This window comes from Martes martes (genome assembly GCF_963455335.1).
Source record: "Martes martes genome assembly, chromosome: 3".
NCBI lineage: Eukaryota > Metazoa > Chordata > Mammalia > Carnivora > Mustelidae > Martes > Martes martes.
Window position 1 is genome coordinate 130,941,464 of NC_137890.1, and position 19,376 is coordinate 130,960,839.

The 19,376-nt window shown below is 37.9% G+C and overlaps 1 protein-coding gene across 1 annotated transcript; it reads right to left on the reverse strand.

The window, feature by feature from the left end:
• Positions 1 to 1,024: 1,024 nt before the first annotated feature.
• On the reverse strand, positions 1,025 to 17,639 carry KLHL41 (kelch like family member 41). The gene is made up of 6 exons (XM_080798072.1): positions 16,402 to 17,639; positions 12,823 to 12,980; positions 12,592 to 12,699; positions 7,886 to 8,071; positions 6,079 to 6,225; positions 1,025 to 2,043 (listed from the first exon to the last, which is right to left on the reverse strand). The coding sequence occupies exons 1-6, from the start codon at positions 17,509 to 17,511 to the stop codon at positions 1,932 to 1,934; spliced, it is 1,821 nt and encodes a 606-aa protein (XP_080654198.1). The 5' UTR covers positions 17,512 to 17,639; the 3' UTR covers positions 1,025 to 1,931.
• Between the last annotated feature and the right edge of the window lie 1,737 nt (positions 17,640 to 19,376).

Sequence of the window (19,376 nt, forward strand, 5' to 3'; positions counted from 1 at the left end):
ATTTTTTTTTTTTAAATAAATGGAAATAAAGAGATGGGAGTGGGAAATGGACCAATCTTGACCTGGTCTACTCCTACCCATGATAGGGAAATAATGATTTCTCTCGTTTTACAACACATTTATTCAATAAAATAGTTACTAAAGGCCTACTATGGGATATAACCCCTAGCCCTTCTTCCAAGAGTGGTTTATTTGTGCTGGGCAGAAAATCGTGTAGTAACTATTCCCAGACCACCTGGTGGGAGTGCAGGTAATTTGCATCTGAAACTTACTATCTTCTGACTTAATGACCCTCTAAGTTCATTCTGTCCCTAAATAAGTTTGTAGCCAGAGTGCCTTGAGTCTTAAGCATAGCTATAAAACATGGGTCCTGCATAAGTTTTCGTCTGTTGATATTTGATTTAGGTTTAGTTGAAGTACCTTGTTTAAAATATTGTTACTTAGCTGGACGCCTGGGTGGCTCAGTGGGTTAAGTGTCCTCCTTTGCTCAGGTCATGATCCCAGGATCCCCTGGGTCCCCCAAAGTAACCACTATCTTGCTTTTATAGTAAGCACTTCCTCTAACAGTTTTATCACTCAGGTTTGCATCTCTATAGAGACCATAATTTGCACCTCAACCCCTTTAAGTGTGTCTTAATTTATAAGCATCTCCCACTTTCTCTTCCAAAGAGCTTATCTGCTGAAAAACCTGTGGAGTTTCCCCACCCTCAGGATTTGTGGATTGTATAATGGTGGTATAGTCTAGGGCAGTATTTGTCAATACAGAAGAGTACCCAGGATTCTACATGAGAGATCCAAAGTAAAACTGGGTTTTGTTGAAAGTTCCCATATTTATGGTAGGGACAATAAACCTGTATGAAGACTCATCTTTTCTTTATGAAATTGCTTGACAAGTAATAGTGGAACATTCCAAATTAGTTCCAAGTCAGATTTTTCAGAAAATAAGATGTGTAAGGATAGAAGGCAAACGTATCTGTGGAAGCATCGATGGTTGTGGACAGACTGACATGTCAACTTAGTGTGTACATTAAGAACAACATATTGAATATGGTGTTTCACATCCCAGAAAATGCAATGATACAGTCACCTTTCTATTAGAAATTAATGAATAGGTAGTTCTTTCATGGAAAATATAGATAAAGCTTAAACCAACAAATACATACCCTCCTCCGGTACACTCACTGGCCCCAACTAATGCCTGGCAATTTAGAGTCAATTCATTTCCTGAGGACAATCCTTAACCCTTCTACCATAGATACTGTAGTTAGGAGCTTGAAGACTGTGGTTTACTGGTGTTTAATTTTTAAAAAAATTTAATTTGATTTAAATAACAATGTACTAGTATCACAAAAGGAATGGAGAAAAAAAGGAAGACCACTTGAATTTGACTACTTAGAGATTTTTTCCCTTCAAATGAGACCCATTTATTACACTTCTTAAAAGGCATTTCCAAAGTTTTCTTATGGCATGGAATCTTTAAAATAATGCATAGGATTCTTGTCATATCTTGAAGCACAAGGGAAAGTGATATTTGATACTTTAAACATTAAAAAATGTAGATGTACATATTTCATTCCAATTTAATTTATAATAGAAAATGAGTTAAAGTTACCGTAACAATGCAAGTGAAAGAATTCGTAAACAACTCAAATTTAGAAATCTTTACAGTTGATTGAGACAGAGTAACAAAAGAAATAATCCATTCAACTTAATATTTAATTTCTTACTAGAAAATGGTTTTAAACAATGATCATTACACCTAGGATTTCAATGACTTGAGGTTATGATGCCCACTGCTAACCTCATGGACAGTAATTTAGTGAATAATTTCTACATGAATCTCTGCATAGGTTTTTGAAAAACAATAAATTAAAGCCCTATTTCCAAACAAAACACATCCCATTCTATTGTTTTGTTTTTCACCTCCCCGTTTATAGTTTAGACAGTTTGAAGAGGTTTAAACGTGTTGCTAGGCAACTAGCTCCTGAAGCATAACGTATTTCCTTCAACATTCCGGCCCATTCTTTTTTATCATCTTCATACCTAATGGAGAAAAAAAAAAAGTAATCAATAAGCAGTTTTTAAATAGCTCTGTAGGTTTCCCGGTATTCAGTATACAAACATGGGTTTTTGAGAAAATGCTATTGGCTTTTGTCCAGAGGAGGATGCACCTGACTGGTGGAATACATTCTTCCCCAAATATGCTTTCCCTGAATGAGCATGAGTCTGAACTCCTGAATCACCGCCATGGTATTTAATCAGGATGCTTAGGCAGTTAAGCCTTTTCTGGGAATCAAAGACTGTTCAGAGATGAATAGCAATCTAACAGTTAAAGCAATCAGTTGTTCACCTTTGGACCAAAAATGATGGTCAGTCTTTATGAGTCAAGGTCAGTTGACTCTACCTTAAGAGTAAGAACTGGGAAGAACAGGGGTGGCTAGACGCCTTGATTATAATTTCAGTTGTTCCAATACACTGTGCCCAGCCTGCCACCTGACACTAGTGATCACTCCAGAAGAACCCATTTCCCTTCCCCATTAATGTCCTGTGCGAGTACTCCTCTTAGATTTTGCACTTGATGTTAGGGAAGAACTAACACTAGGTTGTTCCCTTGGGGAAGAGTCACGGTTATAAAGATACAGGCAACTTGAATTGCTTTGAAATATGTGTGCCTCTACTCTGCCTGGTACCTGGAATGCCTTCTCTGCATGAGCAATTCTGAAACGCTGCCTTCTCTCTGAAGCCTTTCTTGCCTTCCTCAAGCAGAGTTTGTAGTTTCCCTTCATTTCTCACATTGTCCTTTATATAGTATCTATTATAGAAGTTATAACTCTTTTAATTTTTCCCCCTATATTTATGTTCTCAACAAGCTCAAGGGTACTTGAGGGCAAATAACATCTTACTCCTCTTAGTGTCCTCCCCTCCTCCAGAAGCTATCAATAGTTGACACATAAGAAATATCCCTAAATGATCCTATAATGATGAATAAGATTTAAAGTAATAATTTTTTAAAATTGGCTAATGCCTATGTTAGCTGTGTGGTATCTGACTTAACATCATCAGTGGTCCAAATTTAATCTTAGTATTTGCACTGTGCACCAAGTGATTTTTATGCTAAGTAGACAAAAATATTTTACAACTAATAAAGGGAAGAACCTTAATTATCTCTGCAAAATTTGGGGCAACACACTAAAAGATAAGGAATAGTTTTAAATGAGAAAGTGAGCACATTTAAGCAGTAGGAGGGTAAATGAGTCTTAAAAGCATTTGCTTCTTGGCAGTTGTATTTTTACTTTCAGCTTGGTCAGTCCTAAATGATGGAAAGATTTCAATAAAAAATTTAAGAGTGGAAAAAAATTTTTTTTACACATCATACTAAGAGGGTATGTAGGTTTAGAACATGGTATACCAGTATACCGATAGTTTTTGTCTCTGAATTTCACCTGCATGTGTGGGTAGATTCACTAGGAAGTTGAGGACAAGTGGACAGCCACCTTTCTGCAGGTCAGTTGCTGTCAATGTTAGCACACATGTGAGTCACCTGGAGGGCTTGCTAGAGCACTGTTTGCTGGACTCCATCCCCAAAGTTTCTGTAGATCTGAGGTAAGGCCTGAGAATTTGCATATTTATCAAGTACCCAGGTGGTGCTGATGCTGCCTTGGGAAACACAGCAGATCACTGGTTCTCAAACATGACTTGCACATTTAGAACCCACCTAGAGACATTAAAAATATTGATGCCTGGCTCTCACCCCCAGAGATTGACTTAACTGGTATGGAGTATGGTCTGGGCATGATCATTTTTTAAAGTTCCCTAAGAGATTCTAATATGCAGCAAGATTTGAGAATTATTGCTCTAGATTTTATCCCCCGAGTGGAAACCCCAGTACCTAAATTTAAAGTTTTATAGCTAAGCAGACAGCGATGAATGTATTCTTGCCTTTCCTCAGTCGGGTGGTTCCCAAACTTGTCTGCACATGAGAATCAAAAGACCAGAGGTCTTTTGGAAGTTTCAAAGCCCAGACCATACCCTGGACTGATTAAATCATAGTGAGTGGAGGTAGGACAGAGGTGTCAATACTTCCTGAAGCTCCCTAGGTGAGCCTTGGGATCCACTGTCCTAATCACAAAATACAGCATCATCAGAGAGGATCCCTCTTTCAAGTCCCCCTCAGCAGGGTAAGGGCTACTTTTAGTGGAGATGCTCCCCTTTGCTGCCTACAACATCCTCCCACTGAAGCAACTTGGCTTTTGGTCACCGGTAGGAAGCAGAGAGGCTCAGATGGGATTCAGCTGACTGATGGCACCATTCCCCAACATCACTGTTTCTCAACCCTGGCTGCCTGGTAGAATCACCTGAGAAGATTTTAGGACCTGATGGCAGAAATCCTGATATAATTGGCCTGCACAGAAGTCCAAGCACTGGTATATTTTAAAAAACATCCCAGGTGATTTAAATGTGCAGCGAGGGTTAAGAATCACTGCCTATCTCACTGTTGGTATTCATCCCTGTTTTCCAAAAACCCTGACCTTCTCAGCTCTCCCATTATTTCATTCTTTTTTTTCCTACTGCTTCCAGTCTTTTTCCATCTCAACCTCTTCCTAAGTCTAGCCTCTTTCTTCCCTGGAAATTTCCACTTTTCTTTCTTCCTCCTCCTTTTTTGGGGGGAGATGAGGAATAGTTTGTAGCCTTTATAGCCATTTTCTTTCTTGCTCTCTCCACAGCTAGTTACTATCACAACAACACAAGGAAATGATGTTTGGTGCACAAAATAATTGCTTGGTTAAGCCAGGGGCCTTTCAGCCTTCCCATTCCCCAGGGAATGAGGCATGTGCTGGCTCAGGTCTAGAACCAATAATATACACTTTCCACTCTCAGCCTTGGTGGTATGCCTTCACTGATCCCTCTTCCAGAGCTGTCCCTACAAATTTAAATGTGCACGCAAATCACCTGGGAATCTTGTTAAAATGAAGATTCTGATTGAGTGAGTTTGGGGTGGGGGCTGGGATTCTGCATTTCTAAGAGACTCTCAGGAGATGCCACCACTGCTAGTCCATAGGCCATCCTTCGAGTGTGTCCAAGGTTCTGGACAATCTGGTCACAGACCAGGGAAGGGCATCCAGTGGGGGCTGGCCTTTAAGCTGAGAGGGAAAGCATGAGTTTGGCAATTTCTGGGTAAGTGTACAGGATGAACTCAGTAATGCTCACCTCAGGAAACTGAGATCTACTGCCTATGAATTTTTCTCAGCAAGCACAGTTCCTGGGCTGAAGGCAGCAGGCATCATTTGGCAGACCCATGAGGTGTCCTAATGGTAACCAGATATCTGCATAGTGTATGCCCTGCCCAACTATGTGACTCTCTATGCATGACACAATCTACCCGTCTCCCAAGACTTCTTGTATACACCCTGTTCTCCAGGGGGTGTTCACAGCATCAGAAACTATGGTAGAATTCTCCACCCCACACATGCTGTATAAGTACTACCTTCGTTTTAAGCCTAATTTAAAATACTCAAATGAGTAACAACTGCAAGTGTCGTACTTGGGACATCTGACCAGCTCCTATCTGACCAGTAAAATGGATCGCTACTATTCACTTCTTCTTTTTAAATAGCGTTTGTAACTGAATCCTCAAAAACTGGAAAACCACTTACATTAGATTCAAAATAGAATTAACGAATTCACAGAAACTCAAGAAGTTATATGTTTCTTCAGAACTCTGTTTTCTGAGGATATCAAGTACTCATTGGTAGAAAGGGTTGGAAGTAGCCTTTGCTCTGCTAGATGCCTGGAGCAGTACACTTTTACAGCCAGAATGGAGCTCACGGGATCACCAGTCCAACTCTCATTTTCCTGATTCACAGGCCCAGAAAACTCCTTCCCCAGGCACAAATAGAAGCAATAAGTGCCACGTGCAGAAGTCCAGTTCGGTTCGAAAGTGTTTAGTCTACTACCAAGAAGAAGCATCCATGTTGGGAAAGTCTGGCCTACTCTTTACTGCAAAATTGTTTGTCTTACTTGTTATCAGTTATTTGATTTGCTATTTGGTCCAGAAAACTGGGAGTCAAAAAAACTTACTTCCATATGTCATTGACTTCAGTGGGGGCAAACTCTTTAGACTCCAGTTGAATCATGGCAAAACCACCGATGGCGTACAGGGATCCAGCCAGGCCGACCAAACTGATGGAACTTCTTTCTTGGGGAAATTCAGTCATTACTTCCCATCTAGGAATTTTTGAAAATAGAGTCAATGTAAAACCCAAGGAAATGTCACATGTATTTACTGAACAATTATATAAAATTAAAAATTCAAGTAGCAAAGGCATCTACAACTAGAAGGTTAAGTTTGTTACTGAAAAATATTGACATATTCCTTTATTTGAAAGATGTAACCAGATTAACTATAAAGCTCTCAATATGTCAATCCCAGAACATTTCCTTCATCAGTTAGCATGTTCAGCAATGGTGATATAAACAGTGGGCGTTTTGTGGCACTTCTAGGCCTCCTAGGTCCTACGGTGTTGGAATTCATTTGAATGCTAATACACATTTTTAGAAACTCTGATTTTCATCATTTCTCAAGAAATCTTCAAATCCTTTGCAATAAAGGCATGTGACTAACTTTATATTATCCTAGTTTAGAAACTAGGGTTGGTAATTTTCTTTTTGATGACTTATACTACATCTTTTTAAATAAAGGATTTAAGGGGACTTTTTAATGTTAACAGCCATATGAAATAGGACACATAACGATAAAATCAATCAAATTAGTTGGCAGGATCAAGAATCTAGAATGAGTTAATCATTTTGAAATTCTCTATTTGATTACTCTGGCATTAAAAGTGGACCTTTACTCTAAATGTGTTATCTGTTTTTCTAACTATAAAAATAGTATATGTACATTGTAGAAAATCTGGAAATACAGAAAGGTATAGAAGAAAACAACTATCACCCATAATCATAGCCTCCAGAGTAATCATAAGGAACATTTTAGTGTAATTTTGTTATTTCTCAAAAAGCATACAAATTTAAATATAAACATCTATACATACATATGAAAAAAACTAAGAGCATAGAGTATTTACAATTCTGTGAGCTGCTTTTTAACTTCTTATGAGTGTTTACTCATAATACATAGTTTTTAAAAAGATGATTTTTAACAATAATTTAAATCCTCTCCCATAAAAATTCCTTGGTGATTTTCAGATACTAAACTCTATTTTGTAATCAGACATTACATGGTTCCTTAAAAAAGTAATGATGGTGCTCTAATTTTTTTCTTCATTGCTAAACTAGGAGTATAAAAACTACATACTTATCCAGATGAGTGAGCTCAAAAATTTGAAAAATACTAATTTTACACAAAGAGTATCTGTCAAATATCTTTTCACATTAACTTTAAGCCAGTAAAAGCTTATATATGAACATTTTAAGAAAATTATAAAGAGCATAAAAAAATTTCTGAAGCATTCATACTTTACAAACATCACAAGCTAAGTGGAGGTCTTTCCGTCCTTAAACAAACTATATATTTCAAATCAAATAACCATATGGAGATATGTATATCCATCCACATGCATCTGATTATTCATTAGCATTACCTTTGCATGACTAAACTCATGAAGTTAAGTTAATAAAAAGGATAAATGGAACATTCTGGCATTAACTTGAGGTTTATGTATTCCAAGTTGCAAACCCACTTAATGCATCAGAATGTTAGGCATTTCACACCCAGTAACAGCAGAAGAAACCCAGATCCAGATGTTTCCTTTTAATCCTTGCCTCCCTACCTTCCTCTCCCCATGCCCTAAGTAGAAAGTTTAATTTTCATCCAAAGTTGGAAAGTAGAGTGATTAATATGCTATAGTAAGATATAGCAACTCACTTATTGGTTGTGAGGTCAAAAGCTTCCACTGAAGCTGAAAGACCATCTTCAGTGACACCTCCCGCAATCACAATTTTGCCTTTATGCACTGCCACTCCGAACATGGAACGAGGGGTTTTCATTGGAGCCAGATCCTTCCAGTCTCCTTTTTTGGGGTTGTAGATAAACACCCTGTTTGTACACTTTCTGTAAACATAAAAGACAACAAAATGGTCCTTTTAGAAACTTCCTTTTCTGAAGGGAGCGATTTCACTAATCGTTTAGCTTTGCTTCCCATCTGAAATACATAAAACAGAATTAGAAAAACTCAAAGTATTCTTAATTTGAATATATGACAATTCCAAATGTGGGGAACTTAATTATACTACTGGAAGGTAGGGTAACTTTCCTTTTGGCAACTGCCCAGACAGAGTAGATTTTAATCCTTTCTGTTGCTAAATTCAATGGAAGACAGGAATAGAGCCAAAAAAAAATTCATAAATCTTTACTGTGCTAAGTAATAAAAATGTGAAGTTTATCTTATTATTTGAATCTCCTAGGAATGGATCAGTTAATTTAAAAAATTAGGTATGAAAGTACCTATTTTAAATTTATGTAATATGATGTCTCATTTCATTTTAATATATCATTAATACACCAATGCATTTTTAAGAAATCAGGGACTATAGGCAACCAGTCATGGGAGTAGATGAGTAATGAGAACAGTTTTATATGCTAAATGCTACCAAGAAAACCTGTACTTACCTGAATTAGTATCTTCCTTGAAGTTATCCATAATTTACTGATGGGAGTTCAAAATGCTAAGTAATAATTGACTAGCTAGATATATTTGTGCATTTTTTGTTTTGTTTTTGCTTTAAAAAAGATTTTATTTATTCATTTGAGAGAGAGAGAGAGAGAGAGCATGTATGCGTGTACATGTGCGCAAACGCGGAGTTGGGGGACAGGGGCAGGAGAAGAGGGAGAGGGAGAGGCAGACTTCTCGCTGAGCAGGGAGCCTGAGTGAGGGCTCGATCCCAGGACCTAGAGAACATGACCTGAGCCAAAGGCAGATGCTTAACCATCTGAACCACCCAGGCGTTCCTGTTTTACTTTTTAAAAATATATATATTTTATATATATGTTGTTATAAAGATTTTTTTTTAAAGATTTTATTCATTTATTTGACAGACAGAGATCGCAAGTAGGCAGAGAGGCAGGTAGAGAGAGAGGAGGAAGCAGGCTTCCCGCTGAGCAGAGAGCCCGATGCGGGGCCTGATCCCAGAACCCTGGGATCATGACCGGAGCTGAAGGCAGAAGCTTTAACCCACTGAGCCACTCAGGCGCCCCTTAAAGATTGTATTTATTTGACAGAGAGAGACACAGTGGGAGAGGGAACACAAGCAGGCGGAGTGGGAGAGGGAGAAGCAGGCTTTCAGCTGAGCAGGGAGCCCGATGCGGGGCTCCATCCCAGGACTCTGGGATCATGACATGAGCAGAAGGTGGACGCTGAACAACTGAGCCACCCAGGTGCCGCTGTTTTCACTTTTTCAAAGTAAGCTTTATGCTCAGTGCGGCTTGAACTCATAACCCCAAGATCAAGAATCACATGCTCTACCAACTGAGCCAGCCGGGCACCCCTGAATATATTTGGTAAAGTCAAAAAGCAAACAAACAAAATCCCCAACTTTTTGTGAGGACAACTTTTTTTCTTTAGTCTTATGAAAAACCATGTATTTGGAGTAGAAGAACTTCTGCTAAGTATTTGACTATACGTATTACTTTAAAACTTCTTGACAAGGGCATGATTACAAAATCATGTTCTTCAAATCCAGTGGTTTAACTAGTACGATTCAGTGCTTACTTTTAGATAATGACTCATTCAAAGTTCTTGACTTTGGCATTCGTCAAGCAATGTTGTCTTGGTTAATCATATTCTCAAGATTAATATATTCTTACTGACAAGACCTGTATGCTTTTACTGACATATCAATTTCCTAGTTACTAATACCACTTGAAGGAAACAATTCAAATCATTTGGCAGGGTCACTACATTTCCAAAGTCAGAACACTGCTTAATACACATTTCCCATGCCATTTAGTCAGGAAAAATACCCAAAATAAGATTTTGCACTGAGTAAGTTTGTAATATGGCTTTCCTTTAAATATTTATTTGATGGGAATAGCTTAGATTAAAGAAAATATAAAAGTTTCAGTATATATTATCTTTGAATAGGATAGACTGTATAAAACCCCTTTTTAAAACAATTAGTCATTTATTTTTACTTTATTTTTTAATTGAGATATAATTGACATGCCATATCATATTCGTTTCAGGTGTGTATCATAGTGATTTGATATTTTTATACATTAGGAAATGATCCCCCATGGTGAGTCTAGTTACCATACAAAGTTATTACAATATTATCCACCCATCCTCAACCCTATCCCACTCTGGTAAACCACCAGTTTGTTTCCTGTATCCATGAGTCTGTTTCTGTTTTGTTGTTTTTTTCTTTTTCTTTTTCTTCTTTTTTTTAGGTTCCCACTGCCTTTTTTTTTTTTTTTAAGATTTTATTTATTTATTTGACAGACAGAGATCACAAGTAGGCAGGCAGGCAGAAAGAGAGAGGAAGAAGCAGGCTCCCCACGGAGCAGAGAGCCCAATGTGGGACTCGATCCCAGGACCCTGGGATCATGACCTGAGGTGAAGGCAGAGGCTTTAATCCACTGAGCCACCCAGGCGCCCCAGGTTCCCACTGCTTTTTAAAATCACATTTCTTGGGGTGCCTGGGTGGCTCAGTTGTAAGCATCTGCCTTTGGCTCAGGTCAGGATTTGAGGGTCTCAGGATGAGCCCGACATTGGGCTCCCTGTTCTGTGAGGAGCCAGCTTTTCCTCTCCCACTCCCCCTGCTTGTGTTCCCACTCTTGCTGTCTCTCTGTCAAATAAATAAATAAAATCTTTTTTAAAAATCACATTTCCTCTGCTATATGTCATTTTAATTTAATAATGACCATTAATTATTCACTAAGAATATAGAATTCTTTATTCCTAGCATATTTCCATATTTCCATATTTTACTATCCTTTCCTGCTTTATCCATGTAATTCTTAATTCTGGTTCCCTTTCCAGGATTGACATCTTTATTTATTAAGCAACCTGGGCAAAAGCCAAATTAGGCAGAGTTTTCAGGGCCAAGAAATTAATTCTTACTGTTTAAACTGAAAATCTTCATTTTACCAGATGGGCTACTCATTTAATTAACTGATCCTAGAGCACTCTGAACTCACTTCTCCCTTTGAGTTACAAAATCTTTTTCCTAATGAACTATCCCTTGAGAAGTGCCTAGAAATCAAGTTCTATGATTTTCATCCTGTTTTCCTCACAAGACACTGGACACTAGTGGGTGAACCAGGTGCAATAGTTCTGTTTGATCAGTGCCTCTTTGTGACCTGTTGTTAAATGTTTTTAATAACCCCTCTGTCCAGGAGTAAGTCAGTGAAACATTGTTTAGGAAACAACTGCACTCTTTTCAGTCCCCATGCTTTTCAGTTTCAAACTCACCTATCTAAATTCTCTTTTATGAATGGAAAGTACAAATCTGTAGTATTTTTATGCACTATCCCTTTAGCAGTTATATTTTAAGTATTACATTACAGAGGTAGACTTAATTTTTATTTTGTTATGGTCAAAAGAATAAGAAAGCCCACTGTTGTTGTTTTTTTTTTTTTAATGATTTATCAGTTTATTTTAGAGAGGGAGGGAGAGTGCAAAAGCACAAGCGGGAGGGGCAGAAGGAGAGGGAGAGAAAATCTCAAGCAGACTGCACCTAGTGGGGAGCCCAACTTGGGGAGCCCAACTAGGGGTACCCCACTAGGGACTTGATCTCAGGACCTCAGGACCTGGAGATCACAACCTAAGCCAAAACCAAGAGTCCAAGGGTTAATCTACTGTGCCATCCAGGTGCCCCCAAAGCCTATTGGTTTTAATGTAGTAAGATATAATTAAAAATTAGCCCAATTAAAGACTTGATTATGCTCCTAAATGCTGCTTTTTCACTGTAAGAATGCTTATGATGGCAATATCATGCTAGTTCCTAGCAATATGCTGGAATCTGCAAGTTTACTTAAGCAACTTTTTTTAAAAAAAGATTTTATTTATTTTAGGGAGAGGGGGAGGGGCCGAAGGAGGAGAGGAGAATTTCAAGCAGGGTCTATGCTGAGCTTGGAGCCCGATGCAGGGGTCCATCTCACAACCCTGAGATCATGACCTGAGCCGAAATCAAGAGTCAGATGCTTCTCCAACTGAGCCACCCAGGTGCCCCAGGTTAGCAATTTTTCAATTTTATTTAAATTGCCCTTCAGTTTCCCTTAGTAATCATTTATAATACCCTCTAATAGCTTCTCAAAATTTTGTTTTGAAACTTTAACTTCCAAAATATTACGGATGAGAACAAGTCCCATTTCAGTATGTAGGTTCAAATGAAAGGAGGAAAGAACTCTTGCAATAAAAATCATTTGGAGGGGCGCCTGGCTGTTTCAGTCAACAGAGCATGCAACTCTTGATCTCAGGGTTGTGAGTTCAAGCCCCATACTGGGGGTAGAGCTTACTTTTATTTATTTATTTATTTATTTATTTATTTATTTAGAGCTTACTTTTAAAAAACCCAAAGGTTTTTAAAAAAATCATTTGGATGTAAACCATAAGGAGATTTTAGGGTACTTACTTGTCATCTGTCTTTCCTCCTAGACAATATATCATCCCCTTATGTGAAATCACACTGTGGCCGTAGACTTTGATAGGCAGTTTTTTAACTTCATTCCACTTTGCAGCCCTGCAATGAGAAGATGGTAGAACTTCTGTGCTTTCAGTTAATGCCAGGGTGTAAGGTTACGAATATGTAATAGGCACTCGTATACCCAAATGCTTAGGAAACAGGAACGTCATGTCAACTTACACGGGATCATAGCATAACACTGAATCCAGCGAAGCCTCTGTTTGAAGGTCCTTGCCTGCCACTACATAGATTTTGTCATCTACCTCTCCCAGACCAAAGAGACACCTGGCTGAAGGCAGAGGTGGAAGTCCAACCCACTCAGATGCTATGTTATCAAGCTGAAAGAAAAACATATGAGGAATTGTGGAACTTGTTAGAAAAAAGTTACAGTTGCACCAAGCAATATGCTACATTTTACATGTTGTGTTGAATGCATTGACATAGTCAAAGATGTTGCAGGTAAAATAAAACTGCAATCCAAAATATCATATTTTACCTCGGGAATACCAAGAAAAATGAGAACACCTACTTGGCTTACTTAGAATGCCAAAATCTGCAGAAAGGAGGGAGAGACTAGAGTCACTAGTGGTCGGTTAGAACTGTGAGGTTCCTTGTCGAAGTTTCTTCCCATGTTGCCTTCTTCAGGTTCAAAAAAGACATTATAATACTTTCAGGGCATTGAGGAAAGAGAGGTTGTCACGGTAGGGAGGGCCACAGTATGCGAGTGACCCCAGAATGCTATATTTAACACACTCCCCAAGCCGGCACCCAGGACAGCTGGACCTGTCGCTCAGTCCACAGACAACTGGGATGTTAGGCAACATCTTTTTTCTAGTCTTCAGAATTGTTTAGGTTCTCTCTGTTTCGCTTTATTACTTCTGACATAGGCAGGTATTAACAGCTATAACCTCCTACCCTTTCATTGGAAGTCATTTGAAATACCCTTGTCTCTATTAAAAAAAAAATCTATTAGTAATAGAAGCAACTTGCCTGTTTTTGCGACTGCCACTTCCGCAAGCCTGAGCCAGCTCTCGAAGTGTCCATGCTCTCATGGGTCATTCTCTTACGGCTGACATTGGTTTCAGCACTTACCATTGGTCATTTATAAGATTTTCCAGTTTGCATTTTAGGACACCGAGGCATGAGAACACAGCTTCACGAGGGAATGCAGTTACAGATTGTTCTCTGTCGTGCTACTTTTGTGTAGCAGAAGACAAAAGGAATAAACCCCAGAATAATTGGATACCAAGAGCAGGTGCAGATATTAAAGGCTGCAGGCCAGGGAGGGACCTCTGTAGAAGTCTGTATCTATCTTGCCTCATAACTCTGGTTAAAATAAAGCACTAATTACGACTAGATATGATGAGCAGTTTACTCCTCACATATATATTGTTAGCTCTGCAGTCACGAATTTTAACATCTAGATAGTGAGCTCTAATGTTTTCCTTTTTGAAAACAAATCCTTTGATCAAGAAAGTGGTGTGTGCTCCAGTACAAATAATGAACATTTATGAAGTTTTGGCTCTGTGACAGGTTTTGTACTAAATGCTCACAGAGCTTTTAAGTGATATTCAAATAGAAGCTATATAAATCCACTGTTTTCTAAATGGGAACAGTAGCTGCCGTAATCCCAGACTGGAGAGTGTACTGCCCACGCTGGACAGTACCACCCACAGCCCCACACGACCCCCAGTTAGGGCACTTACTACAGCATATGTAATAGGAGACTGCCTACCAGGCTCTTTCATAGATGAGCTGTCAAGCTATTTAACCTCTCTGGCTCTAGTTTCTGATCAAGGTTTGGACCTAGAGTACTTTAAGATGGGGTGCTATTCAAAGATTTGATGAATCTATTAATCCTAAGGAAAAAAAAAATCCCCTCTCTTCCCCAGGTAAAGAATTATCATCTATTTATAGCATACAATCCAAGATCATACTACTCCTAACTTAAGACATTTTAAACAGATGTGACCAAGCAGAAAAATGTAATATAAAACCTGATATTTTCATAGTGCTTTTTCTTGTGAGTCATAAATAACCCTTTTTACAGTTGGGTGTTTTATCTTGATACCTTGTTGCACTATTTGTGCCTTTTAAAAGGAGCAAGACATGGGCAATGACAGGAAGCCGATCTTTTCAACTTTGGGTTACTTTTTATAACTATAAAGAACATCAAACAGGTTTCTTGAAACGGAAATGAGAAGCTGTGCCAATAAAAGTAAGAGGAGTAACAAGATAGAAGAGAATAAAGATAAAACTCTAAGTATTTCTTGGATCTATGATTTCTAGGTATCTGTTCATCTGTATTTTTTTGTTTTTTTGTTTTTGTCCATCTGTGTTTTGATGTCATTTTTACTTCCTAGATATAAATATTACCTTTTAAATAGAATTTGGCTTTTCTGAAATTTCAGTGAATTTAAAATTAGGGCTTAGGAAATTTTCTGACATGCATTCAAATACTTATGATTATGGCTTTGATTATATTTTTATATTTTGTAGTTAACACTCTTTGACAGAACTTTGAAAATTAAGAATCGTGATTAATGTGTATTATTAGATTTTTCAAGATTAGAAAAGGCTGGTTAAAAGTAGTATTTTGTGAATGCATAGCATGTCACACACTCTGAGAGCACAGAGTGACTATGACATTCTACACTTATCTTTGGCCTTCCCAACTCAAGTGCCCATAAACTTCAGGCTCTGGGTAGCTATGACCTAAACAAACTCTTCTGAGCTAGCTGTAAGCTACAAAGTACTGGTATTGGCATTATTCAAGATAAAGGTTAAGCCACTGATTCCTTCATAAACTGATAAAAAGATATCATGTTGATAATATGAAATAAACTCCCTTCAAATAAACCACAAAGAATCTATTAGTTTGGAGGATTTGTTTTCCTGGACATTTCTGGGGTTTCACAAAACAGATTAACTTGTAATAATGTCTAAGTACAACTCTGATCCAAATACATGTGGTCACTTGTCATAAATAAAAATTAATGGGGCTCCTGGGTGTTTCAGTCTGTTAAGCATCCAAGTCTTGATCTCAGCTCAGGTCTTGATCTCAGAGTTGTGAGTTCAAGCCCAGTATGGAGCCTACTTAAAAAAAAAAATCATAAATAAAAATTTCTAAATATAATTAATGAATTCAAGTTAGTCATACTGGTGTAGATACTTTTTCCCTGAAAGTAACCCAAAGTGTGTAAATTAAGTATTTAAGTTCTCTTCATTTACAACAAAATTATATTTTAGTCAGTAAACATAAATAACAGATAAAATGCTACCTTTAAGAACTTCAGATCAGTTCAAGAAAACCTGGAAAAAGGCTGAAAATCTGATCAGTTATCATTTTTGTAATGTGTAAAGTGCTATGACTTAGGGAAATACATTAACCTATTTTTCAGAAGAGATACAAGAATAAGTTTAAGTTTTACTAAATCACTTGGGTTTTGAGAGAGCATAGTCACGATCAGCTAAAAACTTGACATTTTGGGTAAGAGTATAAAGAAAATCTTGAGTCATCACTTACATATTAATTAGGACCTCATTCTTCACCAATCTTTTTCTTAAATATTGACAAGCCATTCAATTAACTGATTTAAATATTTGTCAGCTCTCGAAGTAGCAAAAGTGCAAGGGACTGGAATAGGACATCTAGCAGGACAGAACACAAGCAGCCTGAATAATTCACACATCAGCTAACGGAATGGTAAATAACAGTTTCCTTTATGCCTCTACTTTTATAAAAATTGCACTTCTTACCTGGAAGAAGTAAGACTGTAGAGGCTGATCTTTATTTTCTTCATCCACATATAGTCCTCCTACCACATACACCTGATTTTGTTGGGTAACAATGCTAGAATGATTTCTGGGAATCTGCTCAGCCAGTGCAGTAAGGTAGCACTCATTTTCTGTGGGATCATAAGCCACTGCAGCTGTGTCATTAACCAAGAGGATGAGGTCTTTGACAAACATCCCATGCCTGGGAATGTCATTCAGGTAACCAGGAAGTAAGTCCTCATCACCAACATCACCATTCACCTCACCAGCCCCAGCCTTCTCTGCATTTTTGCTAGGTTCTGGGAGTTTGCCTGCGAAGGCATCTTTGAGAACTTTGATTTTTTTCTGGAGTTCTGGGTTGCTTTTAATTATATCATCTTTCTCAACATGATCTTTAAAATATTTTTCTGTCATAAGGCGAAAACGAATACAATCAAACACTTCGCTAAGGTTCTTAACCCTGTTTTCTTTGTCCGTTCGCACCCATTTCATCACTGCCTCAAATACTGCTTCTTCCTTTTCCACATTTAGGCTGTCATTTGAAATTACTGAGATCAGTTCCTGTGGAGATAGCTGCATAAAGTCCTCTTCCTTGCAAATCTGTACAAAGCGATCAGACACAAATTCGCGTGCAGAGATGGCGAGTCTTGGGCAGTCGAGAAGAAGTCCTAACCTTAAGATGGCTAGACAGTTACCAGGAGCAAGTCTCTTCTGAAGATAAGAAACGCAGACAGTGAACACCGAAGGGATCTGAAAGCGGCTGGCCAGGGCAAAAATATCCTGCACATTTCCATCGTTGAGGTCGATACTGGCAGAGTACAGGTACTTGATGATCAAATCCAGCACAGCAGGATCCACATTATCTAACACTACCTCCTTTTTTTTCCCCTCATCAATTTCGGATAAAAAGTACTCACGGAAGTAAGGACTACAAGCTGACAAAATCAATCTGTGGCAAGGAAGACTTTTGTCACCTGCTTTTAGGGTGCAATCGATGAATTTTTTTTCTTCCAGGAGATCTTTTAGACCGTCCTGAAGAAGGGTGGATTGGTAAAGCCGCAGTTCCTCTGTGAGTTCCCGCTGAGAATCCATTTTGTGAGTAACCTGGGTAAGGAAGGGGACACTGAAGGCCTTAGCTCCTTGCAGCACACAGGTCTAGCTGTAAAAAGGCAGATCGGTGTGCTTTGCCCAGCTTGAAGCCTTTGCAATTTAATCCCCCCAGCTAAATATAGATACCAACTCTAACAACGGGAATTCAGGAGAGCTAGTTTGGAAAGAAGAGTTGTTCCTGCAGCTGTTATAGATTGAAGGGAACAACTGGAACTTTTAATCACTAAGGAAACAGCTAAGAAACAAGCGATTTAAATGAAGTGGGAAGCTTTTACATAAAGCATTAGAACATAACCCAATAAAGACATGTTTAAAGAAAGTGTTTATTGAACTGACAGAAAACTGAATCATAAAAATGAGTCAGTCCGCTAAAAATGGTCTAGTGGCAAACTCCTTGGCTGTCTGAATGAATGATGCAAAGGTCAAGAATATGAGGTGAGTTCATTTGAATACTCATAAGCAAAATCCCTTTTCCAATTACTGTTACATAAAAATTTTTATTTTCTACTCAAAACAGTGGTATTTACAATTTTCTTTTAGAAGCAGGAAACTTAAAGACTTCTATTTATGTACTAGTAATATAATTAAAAAAACCTTTAATAACAATATCTCATCATAATTGAAGTAATAAACGCAGAGAAACTGCTACTTTTCTAACATTCTAAGTTACCCTTTTAAGTGGAAAAACTGTAATTAGTATTGAATTACATTACAAAATTATTTGTTATTCAGACCCTGCTTTTCTCTACAAAGGATCTGATGTGGCAAACAATTTTAACACAAGTAGGATAAATGCATAAGGTTAAAATGAAACAAGTTCAGAAAGAAATAGGATAGTTAAGAGTCAACACTAGGTAAAGAAAAAAATCACATATGATTACTAAAGATATTCTGTGATTTAAGTGTTGAAAATAAAAAGATTAAATAAAAAGTTAAAAATGCAAAACAGATGTAACTCCACGAAAACAGTGCCATCAACAGCGGCGCCTGGGTGGCTCAGTCGTTAAGTCTCTGCCTTGGGCTCAGGTTATGATCCCAGGGTGCTGGGATTGAGCCCTGCATCAGGCTCCCTGCTTGGCCGGAAGCCTGCTTCTCCCTTTCCCACTCCCCGGCCTGTGTTCCCTCTCTTGCTGTGTGTCTCTCTGTCAAATAAATAAATAAAATCTTAAGCAAACAAACAAAACAATGTTGTCAACAGAACACAGCAAAATCAGGATAAAGTGCTGTATCACCTGCATAATTTGGAAAACAAACCTATTCAAGGGAAAAAAAGGAGTAACTGAAATCATAATTTAAGTTGTTGATTGTAATAGAACACCCTATAATTATGGAATGTAGAAGTCATGATTTGAAAAAAAAATCAATCTTTTTTGTTTATATGCAGATGACATCATATATACCTCTTCATGAATTATTATAAAATTTTTATTGTCACATTTTCTGAACTCAGTGGGACTGCAGAAAATACTGTATAATTTCAAAGTCTGGTATTCTTAAACCTGCTCAAAAGACTATAAGCTCCCTGAAGACAGGAAATTTTTGTTTTTTTATTTGCTTCGTTCAATCCTATAGCCCCAAGGCCTCATGTGCTCTGTAAATATTTGTCAAATGAATAAATGCCCCTAGATCAGTGAATTGTGTATTTTTAAACTTCAAGGTCTCTATGAGTAAAGGTTTTTTTCTTTTATTTTACATCACAGTGAAGTCAAAGGTACTGTCAGCTGCTAAAACAACAGCTGAAAGAAGAGCTCATTGACTCTTTTTTCCATTTATAGATGTCACTAAAGGTTTTAACACACTAGAAGAAACTAACAGCTGCTCCCTTGATTAAACAATAAATGACTCAT